Source organism: Scardinius erythrophthalmus, assembly GCF_964197995.2.
Source record: "Scardinius erythrophthalmus genome assembly, chromosome: 8".
NCBI classification, from domain to species: Eukaryota; Metazoa; Chordata; class Actinopteri; order Cypriniformes; family Leuciscidae; genus Scardinius; species Scardinius erythrophthalmus.
This window is the reverse complement of record NC_138228.1, coordinates 37,689,301-37,710,625: the sequence shown is the minus strand read 5'-3', so window position 1 is coordinate 37,710,625 and position 21,325 is coordinate 37,689,301. Positions and strand designations below refer to the sequence as shown.

The following is a 21,325-nucleotide window of genomic DNA, read 5'->3' as shown; positions in this document are numbered from 1 at the left end:
GTAAGAACTCTGCACTTGCTTGATTTTCTCCCGAGGGATAAAAATGTAACGTTTGCAAGGAGCACGTTTGGCTTTCGAGGGAGTTTGAAGGCACTTATGGCGATGCATTCGCAGTAAGAGGCTCTGTTATTGCTTGATTCTCTCTAGGAAGATAAGAATCTAGCACTTCCACAGAGCGATGTGTCCGCTGTAGGAAGCTCCACCAATGCTTGACTCTCTCTTGAGGGATGAGAGTCGAGGGTCAGCACCTCACGGTTCAGGTCCCATGCCCACCGAGTTGGCAGGGTGGGATGGATTGCAGGAATTGTAGGCGGAGCATAGGGAAGAGCCTGACGGGCATCGCTTGTGGTGGAGTCTTTCCTCATTATCTGTCGCTTACTATGGTTTAGTGGTCTTAAAAAAATTAAATAAAAATTAAGTGCTAGCTATAGCGGGTCTTCGGTAGAGTGCCTTGACTTAAGACAGGGTATGAGCTGCCCTTCCCCAGTTACACTGGGGTCTTTTAAGTAGGGCCTAGGCTGCCCTGCGGTCCCCTTAGGGCATGGGTGATGAGAGTAATTGGGCAATCTGCATTATGTCCTGTTCTCGTTTGCCTCCCTTTCCTGAGTAAAGGATAAGGATGTATGCTCACCCTTGGATGTTAATTACTCCAACCCTGATCAAACACACCCGAGCAAGCTAATCAATGTCTTCAGGATCACTAGAAATCAATGTCTTCAGGATCACTAGAAACTCACAGCAAGGTGTGTTTGATCAGGGTTGGAGCTAAACTGTGCAGGACAGTGGCCCTCCAGGACCGAGTTTGAGAAACCCTGCCTTAGGGTAAAGTTGGGTGAACAGAACTATGATGAGCAATTCACAAGAGTCCCTTTGTTTCATTTACCTCCCCCCTCAACTGTTTGTTGGGCCTGGAAGAAGGAATATATATGCTCCCCTTTGGTGGGATACTTCTATAGGTATGATCAGTGTTACAACTAATGAGTGGTGGTGTCCCATATCATTGTAGCATTCTATAGTTTAGCCATTAACTATAGTGAGTGCTGGAGAAGTGCCTTTACTCAGATCAGGGTATGAGCTATTCTCACCTAATAAATCTGGGGTTGTTAGAATGGAGTAAAAGCTCCCCTGCTGTAGGCTGCTCTCTATGTTGTCAAATAAGATTCGCCTTACATAGCTAAGGCTATGTTGGATATTTTCCTCTTAGAGCTTTGCTCTTGGGGCCAGAAAGGGCTGAGGCCTGTTCCACATGGGAGGGAGAAAGGTGTAACAGCCGGGACTTCCCTTGCTGTAGAGCATAAAAGTTTGGGGATCTTTCTTAGCATATTGGCTTGGGGATGGCCACATGGGATGTTCCCATGGGGTTCTGACTCTGAATGAGTAATCCATAGAGTCAATTTATGCTATGTCCACTCAGTTTGTACAAATTTACAGCCAAGTGAGGCAGACATTCCCTCAGGTTATGACTGTAACCCTGACTACCCACTACGCCATGCTGAGGTTTTCAGGTTTTATGGGGAAATTCCATAGACATGATGTTTATACTGCACAAACTGTATATTCCAGGCCCGGCGTCAAGGGGGGGCTTGGGGGGGCTTAGCCCCCCCTAAGATGATCTCAAGCCCCCCTTGCGGTGATCTGAATGATGATTATGTGACTGAGCGTTCGTGCAGGGTTCGCCTAAACACTTTATGAATAAGATAACAATAAACGAGAACTATCTGAACTGTTCTCGACTTTAGGCTATTAAATGTCTCACACACATGTGAGAGGAAAACCCGAAGACCGTGACACCCCAAGTACGCAATGCACGAACTTAATTGCCTATCTACGGCAAACCCCGAGGGGAAAATGCATTGCACACACACATAGAACGAGCGCCAGCACATCCAGAATGAATGCATCATAACACAATCAAACATAAGGCCTGTTACAATTATTATTATGAGGCTACTTTTATTATCAAATCAATACAATTAATTAGCCCCGCAATAATTTCATAGCGCATCACTGCATAACCGACGCGCAGCGATGAAGATGTTATATTAATCCTCATTTAAAAAACGACGTGTTTAACACGAAATAATTATCCTTTTTTCATCATGGGTTAGGGTTAGAGAAATACAAGAGCCACAAGAGAAATATTAAGAAAATAAATTAAGGTTACCTATATACCGTTATCAGAACATGTTGAGTAGATTCAGCTCTCATCGGTCAGTTTTTACTTTCACTTTCTATAGTGAATAATTGAATGGGATTTGATAGTACTTCTTCACTGACATAACTCTCGCGCAAAGTGCTCGCCTTCATGGTTTAAAACGCATATATATCCAATATTGCGACGTGACGTTTTTCTTTTTCAACAATTGCGCAGAATGATGGACAACAATAACATTTCGTGCACGTCCTATCCCATTAACCCCCTCCCCCCTCCCCCACTCCCCTCACGCAAGCCCCCCGAAGAATTGTAAAAGCCCCCCCAAGTAGTTTGTCCTGGAGCCGGGACTGGTATATTCTATCCCCTAACCCTATCAATCACGAAAACTTTCAGCATTTTAACATTTTCAAATAATGTCCCAAAAAGATACAAGATTTCTGGTATTACAATCCTTGTGGGGGCATCTTGGCCCCACAACATAGGCAACACCCCTATGCATTTTTTAAAAAGTCTAAAATAGAGCACAAACATATGCATGCTTAAAGTTAATTTTATAGATACAATATATAATTCTTTTATTTAAGATCTGAATTTGAAAGACAAAAATACATGGTATGATTGAAACATATCTTGTACTACATCATAATGTTTTGCACAACGGGCATCACATGTGCAGTAAATGAAAGTTCAATTTAAATATTAAATAACTGATGACAAAAAAAAAAAAAAAAGTAAATATGTAAACACTAAGCTAGTAAGATATTTGTTTTTCTATTGCAACACTTCCGATTAAAGTGGTTTGGTAACAGTACAAAGAAAAAAGTAATTGAACAAAACTTATTTTGTTCCAGTTGTGGTGGAAAAACACAGTGCTCTTCAAACATCCTTGCAGTTATTCAGTTACTAGACTTTTTTTTTCTTCTTTTTTTTCTAATGGTCCATGGATTTAGTTTTTCTGCATCATGTCTGCTCACGCCATTCCAAACATCTTGAAATTAGCCTAAATGAACTCCCAACCATCTGTTGTTTTAAACCAAAGCACTGATGATTCATTGGTGTGTATTCTTAGGGGCATTAATGTGAACAGTCCTGTGCATGTTGGTGTGTGTTAGTGGGCTTCTCTATTTTTAATTCCCATACAAGCAGATGACAGATTTTGATTTAGTAAGGCCCCTATGCTGGATTAAGATCAGAATATACTAGACTAGATTAAATTAGCATCTGGGAGAGAAAGGGGGGTCGGCAGGTGACTCTGTGAATGACTTGAGCTCATAGGCAGCACCACTGTCCACTTCCATGGATTTACGGGAGAAGAGGAGCCGGATGTCCCGATGGAGGTAGATCTTTCCAGATTTGGAGCTCTGGAACCTGAGAAACAGATGGAGAGCAATAAAGGTCAAACAGTTAATAAGAGCATAGTGTCATGCATACAACAACTGATCAGACATATTTTGGTAACATGTTTAAACCACTAGGTGGCAAATACAGCAAGCCAACAACAGTTTCTTTGTCTTCCTCAAGGGGGCGTTTGATGGCTCAGAATGTTGAATCCTTGGTGGAGTCTTGTTTCAAAAGGGGCACTATTTTCCTTTTCTTTTTTTTTTGTGTGTGGGGGTGGGGGGGGGGGATGGGGGTATTATACTAAAAAAGTATCATTAAATGTGTCTATTAAAATGATTGGTGTCTGACATAAAATTAGAACTCTTTAAATAAAGGCAGAGGCTAAAAAAGCGATGAGTGAAAAAAAAAAAGTATAAATACTTGATAGATACTATTTGCACCTCAGTTTATTATAGTACATTATAAAACCGTATGCAATAATAACAACATATTGAGTATGGATGATTATATTTATTAAAACCATTAAAGGGGGGGTGAAATGCTATTTCATGCATACTGAGTTTTTTACACTGGTAAAGAGTTGGATTCCCATGCTAAACATGGACAAAGTTTCAAAAACTAAGTTGTACGTTTGAAGGAGTATTTTTGTTCCAAAAATACTCCTTCCGGTTTGTCACAAGTTTCGGAAAGTTTTTTTCGAGTATGGCTCTGTCTTACGTAAGATAGAGCGGAATTTCCTTATATGGGTCCTAAGGGCACTTCTCCGGTAAGATCGCGGGCGCGCGCGCACTCGTAGTCGTAGACCAGAGCAAGAGAGTGAAAGCAGTTCGCCATCAAAGCGCCCTGCCCGGCTTTTGGGAAGTCAATGTCACCAAAGAAGTGTGTTTTTGGTTGCCAGGGCAAGACAACCCTGCACAGATTCCCAAAGAACCCAGCGTTAGGGAACCCGTGGATGGAGTTTGTTTTCCTGAGCATAAACGGAGTTGTGTAGACTGTTTGTTCCCTGCATTTCGACGATGATTGTTTTATAAACAAAGCCCAGATCGACGGATTTGCAGATCGTCTAATGCTTAAGGATCGAGCAGTCACAATGATAAAGGTTCGCGGTCGTGCGTTGGAACCGAACTGTTGAACAAATGTCTCTGTGTGTTGTTAGCTCGGCGCGTTAGCACAGCTAAGCTTCGCCCACACGGCCCGCCCCCAGCCGCTCGTTTTTTTCCGGAAAGACTCGGTACAGCCTATCTTTCAATTAAAAATATAATAAAACAAAAGACTTTTTGGAGATATGAAGGATGCAATATTACTCTATAGGTACTCAAGATTAACAGGAGATTGAGTGAAAATGAGCATTTCACCCCCCCTTTAAATGGTTGCGGCCTTACTTGGACAATAAAGCCCTCCCCACATCTACCCCTAATCCTACCCGATAAACATTTTTTCCTAATATTAAATACCCGTTAGCCACTTTATTTCCACTTTTTTCAAATATTTTCTTCATTTTTTTTAAAATAAACATTATTCTGATCTGATATGCGATGGGAAAAGGGAGAAACAGGTCGATTGGGTCAAAAGTTACCACCACCTGCCTTACTCTTTGGCTTCTTCCTTTTGTAATTTTGTTTGGCACTTAGTGTAAAAATATACAAGTCTGTTAACAAAAAACAACAACAACAACAACAACAACAACAACCTTTAAATGAGTCTTATCCAGTTATCAAAAAGGACTGTCCATGTTGATCAGCAGCACTGTAAAAAATGTCATGCTATTTATGCAGCATAATATTATACTAATTATAAAATAGAATAATTATAAATAATTATAATTATTTTTAATTATACATTTAAAGGAGAACTCGGCAACTCTAGCGAACTCTAGTCACTTCTTCGCTGATTTTCCCTTTTGTTGTCGCATGTTTTCCCCACGAGCTCCCCCTACAGCTGTGGTGGGGCGTATATTTCACAACACAGTCGTAAAAAACTCACTTGCGGCGGCCTCCTCCCCTTCTCTACCGCTGCTCATGTGCGTTTGTTTTGATCGGAGCAAGCCAACTGTATCGCGTGGAGCTATGTCTATCGAGGTGGGTAATCTGGTAATACATCATACATGCGTGTGTGTTTATGTCGAATTGCCGTAAAGCGATTTGTGTTTCGCGCTCGTTCTCGTTCTCGCTTTCGCTTCTCACGAGACTTCCAATTTCTATCTTGCCGGGACGGTAGTGAACAAGTTGCAAGGTTGGTTTTCCGCCTGGGAACGCTGGGGGGAGCGGGGAAAGTCACCAATATCACCAGAACAGGTTGTTTAACCATCCAAATGATTTCTAGACAGTTTTATTAAGTTAAAAAAGCTACCAAGTTCTCCTTTAATAAAAAATTAAAGACAATGTCCAGACTGCCTGTTCCAGGGACATTTTAATTTCATGCTAATTCTACTAACTTATTCTATTTATATGGGTTGAACATGAGAAATATCTACATGAATGATTCATGGCCCACTGGGCCTACATATGAAACCCCAACTGCTAATTTTAATATGGAATGACTATGAATTATATTAATATATAGTTACTTTATTAAAAGTGAGTACAATAATTAAAATTAATTGGTCCATATACAGCAGGTGTGCCCAACCCTGCTCCTGCCGATTGACAGTCCTGCGCAGTTTATCTCCAACCCTAATCAAACCTGCCTTTAATTTTCAAGCGATCCTGAAGACGTTAATTGGTTACTTCAGGTGTGTTTGATTAGGGTTGGAGATAAACTGTGCAGGACAGTCGGTCGGCAGGAGCAGTGTTGGGCACATACAGGCTCCAACAATTGTTTTAAATATTTTTAAAGTAAAGTAAATTAAATGTATCTGTATTCATGTTTTACTAGTATTACTAGGAAAACTGGTATCACCTTCCAAAAACTAAAACCGCTTCTCATTTCACATGTACTATTAATTCAAGCTCTTTTTGGTAAGATATCACCATCAGTCAATATTTACATTAAATATAATTATACCTATTTCATTTGAATGCTGTTTTTCTACATGTAAAAGGCTTTTGGTTTTGTACGTTACGGTTTGTGTTCAGACTTCTGGATAATTCTCTCTTTATCACTTTTCAGTGGCCGAAAAATCAGACGTTATGAAAGGTAAGCCTGACAAACAGCTTTGGAGATTTGAATCCTCATTGAAGATCAGAAAATAGCTGCCTGGAGGTGTTTCCAAGATGGCTGCCAAGTGAACAGACTTGCTCTAATAAGGACTTTTAAAAAGTACTGCATTTTCACACACCTTATCATGCGACTTCTGGGGACCAGTTAAAATAAGTATACTCATGAATAGGCATGTCTAGGCCACAAGATACCTGTTGAGAAAGTGTGGTCTAGACCAAAAGCTTTACGACCATTTGACAGAATACACTGAGCCTTTAAGCCCTGTTTGCCTGAATGAAAATAAGTGAGCACTCAAGGCCATGGTACTGACCTCAAATGGACAAGGTAGCGGAGAGTTCGTCCTTGCCCCAGTGAGGACGGCTTTTTGTTGTTCTGTCCATTGTACTCGCGTTTGACTGGGACTGAGAAGGTTCTCTGCCGCAGGAATGTCTGATGGCTGGCGGGCATTTCTCTCAGATCATACATCACCACAAACATCTTCACCACTGTCTTATTGGGGTTAAATAAGGTCTGACATTCAGAGACAAAAGACAAAACATCCGCTGAGCATCAAAGCTACAAAATCCAAAGCAGAAAACATGCATGCAAATCCAGACACATTTACAGTAACAGTCGGTGAGCATTTCATCAGAAACACATGCTAATAATCTAAGTGGGCAGGGAAACCTTCAAAAACATAAAAGTTTTATTTCACTATCCTCCAAAAAACATTCATTGAAAAGAGTGAATCAGAGTGATTTGTTCATGACTAATGCAAATCAAAGAATTTAAAGGAATATTCCAAGCACAAGTATCAGTAACATTTGGGTCATAATGTCAGTTACCATGGAAAAGACTGTTGCTTTAACATTTTTTAAAAGATTTACACCAGATATGAAAGGACTACACTGAAAAGTTAAGTAAAGGGTTATTTAAAATTTTTTTTTTTTACTATTGTTCTGTTTGCATTTAAATGTAACTCCTACACATTCACCAGTAGAGGGCGCATCTGTACACAATTTTAATGGTTGACATTCTCCTTTGTTCTCACAGTATTGTCTGATGGTTATTACACACACTTATGAGTAGTTATGACTCATTTGCAAAAGTGTGTCATTACCATGAAACATAGTGCGCAAGCAGATAATTATGTAGGTCTTTAAAATAATTAGATGAATCTTACCACTTGAATGGTTCCTGAAGGAGGTACTCGATATCCCCTCTTACCGAGGGACTCCAAGTTTATGACACCCTGAAGAGAAGCAAGAGAATTCAATAAAGATATCGTATTTAAACATTTAAAATTTTGTATTGACTCCTTAAAATATGTTTGTATTACATTTATGCTCTATGGGGGAACATTAAAAAAAAAAGTAACTTTTTTACTGTAAAGTTACTTTTACTTGACTTTACAGTAAAGTAAGCCAAATACTGACTTTACTGTAACGTATTCAAAACAAGTACACAAAATATGTAAGAAACTCAGCTTGGGCCATTACCATGTAGGGGGAAGGTGCGTTATCATCGGAGACGCTGTAGAACAACACGTCCACAGGTAAGGTCATGTGACTGGGGCAGAAGGTTCCGCTGGCGCCAACCTCTGCTGTGAAACCCTCAATAGTGCCCAACGGCTCCAAGCGATAATTCAATACACACTCCTACACAAAAACACACAGAAATACACATCAACACACACAAAGAAACATCTGTCTATCTTTCCATCCATCCATCCATCCATTAGAGGCATATGTTTAATGTGTGATCAGGATAAAGACAATATCATTAGGCCAAATAAAGACAGAGGGTGTTCACTCAAAGGGTTGTTCACTAATTGTGTGTGCGTGTGTGTGTGTGGTCCAGGTATTCCTTTTTGTCCCCTCAAGGATAGTATAACCTGAGATTTTGACTTTGAAAAAATCTTATGAATCATACTAAATGTTGTATTTGTTTTTTTTTGTGTGTGAAAATGTAAAGGCTTATAAAAAGGCGTAAAATCGGTTTATATTTAAATCTAGGGTTTTGCACAGGTATCTGTGAGAGTTGTTTAGAGGTAGGGGTCAGGTAGAAAATATCATTAACCTGATATAAATGTCTATGAGATATCCTGAAAAATACAGTGAAAAAAGCATGTATTTGTGTGTACCTCCTAAGTATATTTTGGGGGGAAATTTGTAACCAGAAGTGAGCTAAACAAAATCTCCCAAAAGCTCCTTTTGGGTAGTCCTCATAAAAAAATAAATAAAAAAAAAACATATAAAACTGAACGCAATAAAGTTATTTAAATTGTAAAAATGCAGGAAGTTTTCTGTTAGGGTTATAGTTTGGGTTAGGGGATAGAATATATAGTTTTTACAGTATTAAAATAATTATGTCTATGGAAAATCCCCATAAAACATGGAGATCCAACATGTGTGTGTGTGTGTGTGAGATAATTTGTTCATCTACCTCAAAGTTTCCTAAAAGACTGAGGCTGGCGGGTGGAGCGCTGGCACTGAGGATCTGCTGCTGAGACTCATCACAGTCTTGTGATCTTTTCAAAACCCTGCAAACACACACATAGAGACAGACACACACACGCACACAAAGTTCAGTCAGCCATTTTGGGTAGTCTGTAGCTTTAGGGATAACTCTAGTGTATGTGTGCACAGCAGATGGCAGTGTATGTAGAAAAGTCTCAGTAAAGGAAATGTCAGTGAAATTCGGAACAATGGCACTACAGCAGGAAATAAAGCGAGGAAAGAAAGTCATACCTCTTATTGGCTGCCCATGGAACACCTCTGCAATGAATCAGAGATGTGTCTAAATCAAAATATCCTGTCTGGCTTTTTCTTTGAGGAACCTGAGGGGAAAAAAGGAGGAAGCAGATGAACACATTTACATCTTTGTTTTGCAAGCTTGTGACCACTTGCAAAATGTGCTTAAAGTTTTTGTAAATCAAAAAATATTGTGTGCTATAATATGGTGACAGGTGATAATACAGTGGTATATCAACAACAACATTGATCTATAAAGCACATTTATACACAATATACATTGATCCAAAGTGCTGTACAATATGATTTAAGAGTAGATAAAAAAATGCCCAATAAAGAAGTAGACCTCACATGAAAGAGGGAGACTATTCCAAAGTTTGCAACCGGATTCAGTTGTTTGTAACATTTAATGAAAACCAATAGAAAGAGTAAGAACTACATCTGAGTGGATCTCATCTGAAAAAACAAGAGCACCACTCATCTGGAGTAACAGCACCAAACTCCCACACACAGTGAAGTGCTTGAGTCATATGGCACAAATCAGAACTCAGTTCACAGAGAAAACCTGACATCGGTATGATTTGAAAACACTAATGGGCTTAATTTACCAAGAGTATTTATGGAAAGTATTAATAAAAACTTGGGTTATAGGGAGGAAGTTTTTATTATAGGTCTATTGTGGCCCATGAGACTTCATTTGTGTGTCATCTAGGAAACATAGAAACTCTGTGGACAGCATTGAGACAAACAAGAAGTGATTCAGATGTGAGGCTAGATGAGTCACAGATACAAAGACGTTGGGGCCCTTTCAATAAGATGCTATGCTATAATCTATGTGTTGGAGGGCAACAGAGGGATCTGTGCTCTTACAGGGCTGGAGAGGAGAGGTAGGCCTGTGCAGGGGTGAAAGGCTTTTGTTGCAGTTCCGTCTATGGAGTGGCGATTCTGTTTCTTCCAGTTATTGCATGACTTCAGAGGGGAAGGGGGGCGTCTCTGTTATTAAAAAGAGGATAAATTCAGCAGAGAACATTAAATTAAGTAAAATGGCAATGTGAGTGCTCTGATAGACTGGGTTCCAAAGGAATAGATTCAAAACTCTCCACAGTAACTAAAAACATATTAACATAGGTTTTACATGGCATGACAAGGTTTTAAAACAAAACAAAAGAAATCCTATAAACACACTTGAACTTAAAAAATCATATGGTAGGGAAGACATATCAACTCACTGTATAACTGCTCTTGGCAGGACTAGAGGAATTGAAGGTAAGGTTGACTGGTGTGCTAGAGGGGGACGTCCAGGGCTCCTGGTTCTCATCCTTCTCAGGACAAGTGGACCCATCCCGGACATGCTTTTCTGCTCCTTTCTCATGGATTGCCTCTTGGGTCTTGAAGGGCTGGAGGTATCCAGTCTGGGTCAGCCCATTCTCCTGAGGAGAGCTTGCATGGCTAGAGTTATTTTTCAAGGAGGCCCAGGACTCTCTACTGGCATACTGTTGCTGATTACTTGCCGTTAAAGTCTGTGATTTTGTGACGCTGTGGTCTTCAAGTTTTGAGCTGGCCACGTTCAGTGGTCTAGGGGAACAGTCTTGCTTACTGCGACTGGAGTCAGGAGATCTGCAACATTTTGTTGCTTGAGACATACGAGGATCTGTGCTTGCCTCACCATTGGGTGCACTTGAAAACTTCTTATGGCTTGGTGGTGATACAAAGCCATTTGTCTGGGCTCCGTGGTTTGCACCAACCTGTTCATTATGAGAGGTCTTCAATTTATAGGTGCCATTCAGGAGACTGTAGGAATGTTGCAGTCGCTCCTGAATCAACCTCGAAATGTCCTGAACAGCATCTGCAATCAGCGAACCCTCAGCGGACTGGTCACTGAGTACCAGCCGCCTACATGTTGAGGGTTTTGGGGAGGTTTTTGATTCACGGTCAACTCCAACCAGCCGTGTTCTGCTTCTAGGGCTCAAGGGGGTGTTGAAGAGAGAAGACCGGCTCCTCTCTGGGAATTCTGGACTGGTTCCATTGTGGTTTTGAGGCTGGGGGACTGAGAAGAGGGGTTCTTTGGATTTCTTCAAGCGCTCCTTATCCTGTGATGAGTTCCAGGTTGTTTTGTGTCCTGGAGGTTCTTGAGAAGTGAAGAGAGCATCAGGGAGATGGGGAGCAGTAGGGTCGCAGAAATTCAATCGCTGAGCAATGCGAGCAATGACTTCCTGTCTTTCCTGAAGCAGGGAGCCAATGAGGGGGTTGGTTTCACCTGAGATGGAGCTGGGGCTTGGACTGGGGGTAAATAAAGGGTCAGTGATGGAAAGTGATTTAAAACCACGAATTGGTGACTCCATGGTTGATGTCTTGGGGCTCTCTGCCCCATTAGTACACGAGTTATACGCCTCCGTAGGGGAGGCGTCCACACCGCCATTCAGCCGAGAATACAGCCACTTGACTGCTTTGCCTGGTGGGAGAGGGGACTCAGGGCGAGGGGGGCATTTACGGGTGTTAAGAGGGCTGTGGGGAGGTGGAGAAGGACGTAGCGGTCTGGAGAAGAGTGGAGATCCTGGCAGACGGAGGGAACTGCAGTTCTCTCCAGCACGGTTGCCACCCTCGCCACGCTCCAGGCCTCTCTTGCCCAAAAAACCAAGACCTGAGTGGATGCTACATTTGAGTATGGGGTATTTGGGCTGGCGGGGCAAAGACTGAACCCGCACTTTGAGAGCGACACTATGGGACACATTTGGGACAGGGAAGGCATGTTCAGATGGTGTTTGAGAGAAGTTCCATATCAGTTCTTCATCAGCTGCACTTATTCTGCAAAATATAGCAAATGGGATTGTCAGAAAACAAATGTAAGGTCTTTCTTCCTTTCTCTCTTGACTCTCCTGACTTCCTGTCTCTCCTGATCAAAATATTCTCCTGAAAGGCAAATACAAAATCTTCTGGATGGTTTTATGGACTTTTTACACAGTACTTTTATTTAATTTCTGCTCATGTTTCATGAACAAGCCCTATGGAATCACCAACATACACATTTGGCCTTGTTCCAAAACCTATTGAGAGTCCTAAAGAAATGCTGTATAACAACAATTATTGATAAATGAGTGCTACATGTCATAAAAAGAATTAGTACTTTACTCATTTTTTACATTTTTGTATTTCTATCATTATTAGACTATCACAGATTTAACTTTGCAATGTGCTACTAATGACAAACCTTATTGGAATCAACAGCTCACTGTTTCAGAACACAGCGTTTGAGATAGACAGCAAACACAGCTCTTGTCTACATCAGAAAAACCTCATCATTCTTTCCCACCCTTGAAAGAAGTTGTTTATCTGTAGAGTATGTTACCTGTATAGGATGTTTCTAGGTACAAGTCCGTGAGAGGCACTGAGCCACGCGCTGAGCTGCGAGAAAAACACGTAGGAACGCACGGCCAACAGCAAGGTTTTCTCCTCAATAAATCGATCTCCACTCCTGCAACAAATACCAAAACCACTTTGTTAAATCTCCCTAGATCTGTGTGAAAGAATGTATATTACAAGTACTGTAAGTGACGAGTATGTCTTACTCTCTGGGTACTGGCTGTAAAGTCCATCTCTCTAGTAAGAGCGCATCTTGCTTTATTGCTGGGTCATTTAGGTCCGTGCAGTCTGTGGTCGAGCCTTCATCGCTGTAGCAACAGTCAGGAAGCAGCATTACCTCGATCATGATGGGGATGTGATTGCGCCATAGTAACATGACCTCTGACCTTATTCTCCTTGCCTGACGACACTGTATTGGGAAGAAGTTTTTTCTTTCTTTACTGCATGACACAAGATGCAAAATAACCTAAACAGTATGCACAACCTAAAGGTGACGTGTGCAATTTCCTTGTCACTAGTGGCAAAAAATGGAATTTCAAACATTTTGACTGTTATCAATCAGGTTTCCAGACATGATGATTTGTCGGTCCCTGTTAATAAAGAATTGAAAAGGTAGTATTTTCTCAGAGATGTACAGCTTTTGTACTTATTGCATAAGGGCATACTAATTGGATGCATCTTAACATCTCATATTTTTACTCTTACAAATCGTAAAATGTAACTACTAATTGCCCCAACTCGGGTGGATAAAAAGATGTAACCCACCTGTGGTATTTTGTCGCTGCATTCATGTTTGGTGAGGACAGGCATAGCAGACTGGGCAGGTGGGCAGTGAACACCCTCGGTCCGCCCCTTTACGGAACATTCTGGAGTCCGTCCTTCTGTGATCAGGAGTGTCAGGAACACCAGGAACTCCTCAGGATCATACTCAAAGAACTCCTCTGCTGCTTCTAAAAAGATACATGGACTGAATTACTGACATGTTGCCATTTAATAATAATAATAAAAAAAAACTAAAAAAATAGCAAGACTACTCAAGATAACTTGTGGCATATCCTTTCTCAGAGTAACACACTCTCACATCTGGATTATCAGATTGTGCAGTAGGTTTAAATATTTTTTTTCTTTGTTTCTGAGAAGAAAAGTTTGTCTCCATGAAAAGTTTTTTCTTTCCTTGGGGTAGGAAATACTGTGTGGTCTGTCAGCAGTTCACCTCACAGTGTAGCAAAACCATTTCCTTACTACTTGCTAATTAGTTGGTGTCAGATGATGGAGAGACCTACTAAATCTAAAAAGCAGTTGGATAAAAATGTCCATGCATGCGAACAAGATATATCTGCTATAAAGTTAATTTTGTCTAGTTGTAGGAGTTCCCTAGCATTTAGATCCTCAAAGCTATAGATTAGCCTCAAAGCCAATAGACATAGACTAAAAATGCTTATTGAAACAGGGGTAGCTTATCCATAGCAAACAATCTTTGCTCAGCTGTGAAAACTGGGCGTAACAAACATGCTTACACCATTTCTCCAGCAGCAAAAAATACCTGATAAAAAGCTTAATAAGAAACAGCTGTCAATTTACATGGAATGTAGAAATACGTGTAAAATGCGACACTTCAGATTCTGAGTCAGAAATTCCAAAATATTTTTCCACAACCTGATGAACCTGTTGAATAACATGTATTGTATATACAGTGTGTGTAAACAAGTAAAGCTGACAATTAAAATTCACTTCAATTCAATTCAATAGGACATTTTCATTAATCATTCCAATTAAATCTTGAACTGCAGGTGAATCCTAATAATTTGATCATGGGCAAATGAAACAGGCCCACGATGACAGCTAAAGTTCAACACAGATTAGTTGTGCTGGTAGTAGTTATTCCATGTTTGCTGAGAAGCAGATAGAAGTGAGATTCACAAGAGCAGAGTAGGTTTACCCACAGCTTTGAGCTGCAAACAAAGGCGTCTACATGGCAGTTGAGGTCCGTTACAGACGGCCAATGGGCCTATTGTTCTGACAGCGTCAGACTCCCAGGCCAACAGGGCCAACAGAGAGTATGTCATCCTGGACTGCACAGCCTTCTCTCTCTCTCTTAAAGGTGTGTATTTTCAGAGTCAAAGTTTATAAACCAAGACAGTATTCCACAGAAAGTATATCACATCATTCCACACAAAAAACATCGTGGGTTTAATTTCACCATGGTTTAATTTCAACAGCCTATCATGTTAGAATATATTACACAAATATAATTCACTCTTGTTTGGCTGAACAAACAAACACTTTTAGGTTTTATATTTCCACTCTGTTAGGTTCCACCATGTTATAGGGTTGAAAAAGTGTAACACAGTTAATTTAAACTTTAAACTTTCACTTTGTTCATGTTTAAATGTCTAAAAGAGGCAAATATATACTATTGCAATGAAATGTTTTAATTATCACTCATTCATTTTCAAGTCTATAAAATGTACTAATAAAAATAAAATATTTTCTTGAAATGTATTTTCTTGAAATGTTGGTCAGTGATGCACATTCGAATATTATTACTAACTATCTGATGAAATCTACTGTTTTACATCCCTCTCGTGATACAGTGTAAAAAGTTCTGACCTTTGAGGTTGAAAAGGCACAGAATCCACACTATTATCCATGGGGTGGAGTACATGCAACATAGTTGTAAAGAGAAAGAGCCTATTGAAAGGGTTGTGTCAAAACAATCCTGATGCATTCAAGTCTATTTGAGGAATCTTTTCATTACACCAATCTGTCAATGGCTTGGAACCACATTTTACAACAGGGCTCTAGGGTGACTGGCTGAGCATTCATGAATTAACCTTTTTTCCAGTTCCATACTGGTGATAATTTTAGTTGGTGTTCACAAAGTGAATACACATACTATGTTCGCCTTGTGGTTAAAATAATACTATGCAAACCAAATTTGAAACCAATGGGTGGAGACAGAATGGCTGTTCTAGACAACAACAAACTGTGCAGAACTTTTCTATGACCCACTTCTGTTGAATTAATATACTATTTTTCTTTTTCTATTTAAGTGTACTTAAATGGGTTTTTTTACTACCGTTTCATGATTTTGAAATTAAAAGCCAAGTTTTCCAAAAGGTACACAAAAAGTCCACACCAACTTGGGCACAATATTCTAGGTCTTCTGAAACCAAAAAAAGTTTTGTTTGAAAAACAGGCCTATATTCAAGTCGGAATTGAAGGGAAATCTTCTTTAATTTTATTTCAAATGCGTTTTGACAACACATTTGATTTTACTAAATTTGAAAGTTACAGCAGATGGGCAATAAAACTTGGATCGCAATAAAATGTATGTTGATGATGATAATCTCTGGACATTTTTTACTCAATATGGATAAATCTAACAGACTAGCAGAAAACAGAAATAAACAAAAGCCAGCCATTTTCTAAGGTTTGAGCTACTGATAAAGAAAGCTCTGGAAACAACAAGGATAAAAAAAAAAAAATGAGTGGAACCGACAAGGGACACAAAAGCGACGGTAAAAAACAAACTTTCATTATCCAGCAAAGCTGAGGAAATCGTTTCAGATATTTTATATTTACACATTTATTTGTCATGTTATACGTGCCACCGTGTGAATGAGTACCACAATTTCGTCTAGTTTGTACTCGAGAACGTGTGATGCTCAAGAAATTTTCAGCATTTGCTGTCTCACTATACGAGGACAGTCCACATGAACTTCATCTCCAGAGCTGCTCTGAGAGTTCACGTCAGACACACTGAAACTCAAAGGTCTTTACCGCTGCCAAATAAAAGTTCAGTTTAACAGAAATATATTACTGTTGTATAGTAAAAACGTACTTCTCAAAGTAATATTATTATTGTTATTTTTGGAATATCATACAGTACAACCATATATTTTTAGACGAGTACAAACTAGACTAGCTGCTCCCGACGAGCTGGATGGCGCCTTGCATGGCTGACACCGCCGTTGGTGTATGAATGAGTGAGTGAATGGGTGAATGTGAGGCAATATGTAAAGCGCTTTGGTGGCCATAGGTCTGTGAAAGCGCTATATAAAATGCAGTCCATTTATACAGAATAAAAGTTCTGTTGGGCAGCACTTTATTTGGCAAAAAAATATAAACGTTTTGATGTAAATTAACTGTTACAATTTAATTTGACCACATTTTAAAAGGTTGAATAAACCTTTTATGAATTCATTTCAATTCATATATATATTTTTTTTTTTTACGGTAGCTTTGGAGGTAGTGAAGTTAAACAAACAAGTTATGTTACATTCATTCTTAAGGTCTAACAAATACGTGGAGTGCATTTCCTCTCCATTTATCATACGCAATGAATATTGTGATAAATACTGATAATAAATAACATGAAAAAATATGTATTTTGATCTTTTTTGGGCCATTTCACCGAGGCCTATAGCGGACGGGAAGATATTTAGAGAATAACTACCTGTGGCCAGAAAGTCACGCAAAGCTATGGCCTTTAAAATACATTTTGGAATAATTATGGTAGGCTACTGTTTGCCATTTTTTGACTTCTAAATGAAAAAGAAAAAGAACTGCTGATATTCTGCAATTTATCATATGGGTTTCTCATGGAAGAAGAAAGCCATCGTGTTTACAACTGGGACAATAAGCGCTTATCAGAATCAACGAAACATTGGATTTTCAAAACTGTGTGAAGTTCGTGGCACCATTGTTGCAGTAAACTTGCATAATGTTCTTGTATTAATAATTTATTAGATGCATCTGTTATCGTAAGAACATCGATTTTACATTTTCACGCCCCTAAATATGACGCGGAAAAAACAAACTGTGATTGGTTGCTTTACATGTCGGTCAGACGTTCTCATGGGCGGTCCTTGGCCAATTAAAGCTGCAGTGAAGTCCAATTTTTTGCGTTCCCCTGAGAAACTTTGTGTTCGCTCACAAAACCTTTGAGCTCTTTGCGAGTGAACGCAAAGTTTCTTGGGGGAACGCAAAACTTTTGCGGGAGAATGCAAAAGCATTGACAAATATTTTTTCCTCTATCTCACATCATATTTTCTTCAACATGTCCCTTTAGGAGCATACTATAACGATAAATATTAGCGTTCACAGCAACGCACCTTAACCCTTTAACGCTTACCTCAGGTCTTTAGTGACCTGGGAAGTCATTCGCTCATTCGAAGTCATGACCCTCCTTCTCATTCATTTCTTAAAGTTAGACATCAGCCTTCTTAGTATTCCTCGATCAATTAATTATAAGCAATATAACAAGAAAAAAATAATACAATTATAAAAGAATGCCTGTTTGCCCATTCATATTTTTGTAAAAATTGTATAGGGTCGCTAGCAACTCGAGGTGTGTAACAGTGCAAGTATATTTTCTGCACAACAATAATTGAATCTTTAATGGCTGAATAAATGTAATTCACATAAGGTGGCAATGTCTGATACACAATGATGAAGTGATGTTTCACTCAGTTACCGCAGGCAGAAAACAAAAGAATAGGAAGTATCATCAGCAAAACTTGAAATGGCACAGCAATTTACTGCAGAGCAAGTACTGAACGCAATCAAATATTAGTGTCACTGTCACTTGATGGTGGATCTGGTGAAGAAGCTGTCAGCAAATAATGATTTTGAAGATGTTGAAAATGATAGTTTTAAGAATATGTTTGATATCGCGAATATGAGCCAGATGCTGAATGTAGCCTACTGGGAAATGAGCTCTGACGAGGACAGTGATGATGGTTTAAAACATCTGCTCAAACTGAACCCTTCCAAGCTCCAAAAGGTAACAAAATATGCTTTATTTTATTCTTCTGTAATTGTTACTCTAATATCAGAAGATTTTTATAATATCTCGACAGTTAGAAATCCATCCGTGTTAGATATAGATACGGGTCGCTAAAGACCCGAATATGTAGCCTGATGCCATCATACTCAGATTCTAGTCAGAATATGATTCTGATACTGCTCCATTGGGCTGTGATTATGGGGCGTGTTTCAACAGAACCAGGAAAGAAAATGCCTCTGCACTCAATTGGATAGACCTACAACCAATCAGAGCAACGGAGTCAGTGACGTATATTCTTCATTCATCTTTCCGATCGACAAATGCCTTGATCGCGGTTCTCTGTTCCTCTTTTAAAATTAATGTGCTGTCGATATGTTCTATAACAGAGATCTACACATCTCAATTATCCAGCGGCAGCCGTCTTTGTTGTAAACGAATTCAACCCAAGTGCTCTTTGGTGACGTGGATGATTACCTTACTGTTGATCATCTGTCCATCATGGTATAAAGCCCGCCCTGACCATTTGATTGGTCCGAACAGCTCTGGTTCGAGCATAGTTGCTCCACAACGGATCAAGTCCAGACCGAACTTCCCGACCTCAAATGTTGTGGGCGGGGCTAAGTTCGGCTGGCATCCAGGCTACCTAATATGTAATAATGATTGGCGAAACGTTCATGCATTTAAGGCTGATTCAAACGATGTTGTTTCTCTGTACCGTTACTATTCGAGTTATGTGGACTCTGCAGTTCTTTTAAAATTTGAAAGATTTTTAAAACAATATATTTATCCTTATCGTTATAGTTATCATCTTTGCTGTGAACAGGCACAATCCTTCACATCAGAAGGATTTTTTTTTTTTTTATGAGATGAGATGAGTGCAGAAACACCATTATAATGTCATATTTAGCACAAATTCTGGATTTCTTTGACCCCAAATTTCCAATTTGGATGTCAGTTAAAAAAATGCATGCTTGGTGGTGTATTATTTGGTATGGAACAACATAAGAATGTGTGTAAATGCAATAGAATTGTGAATTGCTCAAAATCGCTCCAAGTTGTAACATTGAATGTTTTCTAAATCTGTCTTAGTCAGAAATGAAATGACAGAAATAAAATCCTAAAATCACAGTATGATTACAAGTAGCAAGTAGGAACTTCTCTTTTTCTCCATTAAAATACTAATCACATTTAAAATACTAATTTAAATGTGTATCAAATGAACAACAAAACAAAGTTCTAAGATTTGGAACTCTAGCAAAGAAGGGGACATTGTGTTTTCCTTCACTAAGTACCATTATGACATCATCCTTCTCTTGGTGTTCTACATTTCCAGCACAAACACAGCTCTTTAAGCCAATAGGCGAGGCACAGAACACTTTTGGCCAATCAGCACATTCCAAGCTCCTGCCAATCACAGAAGTCAGCACAGAGGGTGGGGAAAAGCCACGTGCAGGCCAGGGCTAGCGTCACCCCAAGCCAACACGAACAGCTGATAGTCAATCTCGCGCGACTTTGTCAAACAAAGAGCCAGATCTCTGCGCAGATTCTATGCTGGAAATACCATGACAGCAGATAATGATGTTTGTTCCTGTTTATTCCAGCCATGTTTGCACATAACCTCATCATTATTCCATAAACACAATCTTATAAGAGCCTGAAGAATCTCAAGGCTTCTTGAGTATTTAGTGGGTGTATTTGTCAAGCCTGTTTTTTTACTGCACTGGCCGGCTGTTGCAGTATGCATTTCCATATGCGTGTGTGTGTACACACATTCTTGCAGGGAACTCCTCCCACGTGATGAACTCAACTGCACGTGGAGAAACCGCAGACAACAGAGTGAAAAAGAAAGGGGTTAAATCTGCCAGCTGAAAAAAAGGGGAGAGAAAGACAGAGAAAGAGTATTTGCCTCATGTAGGTTAAAGGTAAAGTTTCAGCAGGGGAGGAGTGACAGAACATTAGGTTCAGACAGGAAGGAGGAGCAAACGAGAGGCAGAAAAACACAACACAAAAGGAAGAATAAATTACCAGCACCCCATACTTTCTTGTTATGGACTGCCTGAACTTATTCTCTCACATGCAATCATAAAAAAAAAAAAAAAAAAATTTTAAAACAAAGCAAAACAAAAATATTATGACATAAAAACCCACCAACAACAAAAAGACAAAAAACATAACATAATATATCATTGCATAGTGCTGCACTTGGGCCCAAAACATACCGGAACACAAATGCTTCTAGCTACGCAAGCTTATTTATGAACTAGTTTGAGACCTGTTTGAGTTTGAGACCTGGAGGTGTTCTCACTCAAAAATATGTGGCATGTGGAGGGTAAAATTATGCAAATTCTGCAGCAATCCAGAATTTACATATTTTTACCTTCCACATGTCACATATTTTTGAGTGAGCAGCAGTATGTTTACTGTACAAGATTATATTAGATCTAGGACAGGACAGACCACTGTTTCTTATATAATATAGAGCTATTTCAGGCGCTTGTGTGCTGGGCTAGCATTATTAGTGTGTGTACATGTGCAAATAGAAGAAAATGCAACTGGAGTCTCTCTCTCTCTCTCTCTCTCTCTCTCTCTCTCTCTCTCTCTCTCTCTCTCTCTCTCTCTCTCTCTCTCTCTCTCTCTCTCTCTCTCTCTCTCTCTCTCTCTCTCTCTCTCTCTCTCTCTCTCTCTCTCTCTCTCTCTCTCTCTCTCTCTCTCTCTCTCTCTCTCTCTCTCTCTCTCTTCTCTCTCTCTCTCTTCTCTCTCTCTCTCTCTCTCTCTCCTCTCCTCTCT

General features: G+C 39.6%; 1 protein-coding gene across 1 annotated transcript in view; it reads right to left on the bottom strand.

Moving 5' to 3' along the window:
* Positions 1-2,713: 2,713 nt before the first annotated feature.
* The window catches only part of atosa (atos homolog A), a 42,342-nt gene continuing 23,730 nt past the window's right edge, over positions 2,714-21,325 (bottom strand). Inside the window, exons 2-12 of the mRNA XM_081372902.1 lie at positions 13,513-13,697; positions 12,954-13,156; positions 12,734-12,859; positions 10,617-12,192; positions 10,258-10,380; positions 9,385-9,473; positions 9,080-9,176; positions 8,134-8,292; positions 7,818-7,886; positions 6,966-7,165; positions 2,714-3,523 (exon numbers count right to left, since the gene is read on the bottom strand). Of these exons, the coding sequence (XP_081229028.1) occupies positions 3,370-3,523; positions 6,966-7,165; positions 7,818-7,886; positions 8,134-8,292; positions 9,080-9,176; positions 9,385-9,473; positions 10,258-10,380; positions 10,617-12,192; positions 12,734-12,859; positions 12,954-13,156; positions 13,513-13,697 (2,981 nt within the window). The 3' untranslated portion in view covers positions 2,714-3,369. The remainder of the gene's footprint in view (positions 3,524-6,965; positions 7,166-7,817; positions 7,887-8,133; positions 8,293-9,079; positions 9,177-9,384; positions 9,474-10,257; positions 10,381-10,616; positions 12,193-12,733; positions 12,860-12,953; positions 13,157-13,512; positions 13,698-21,325) is intronic.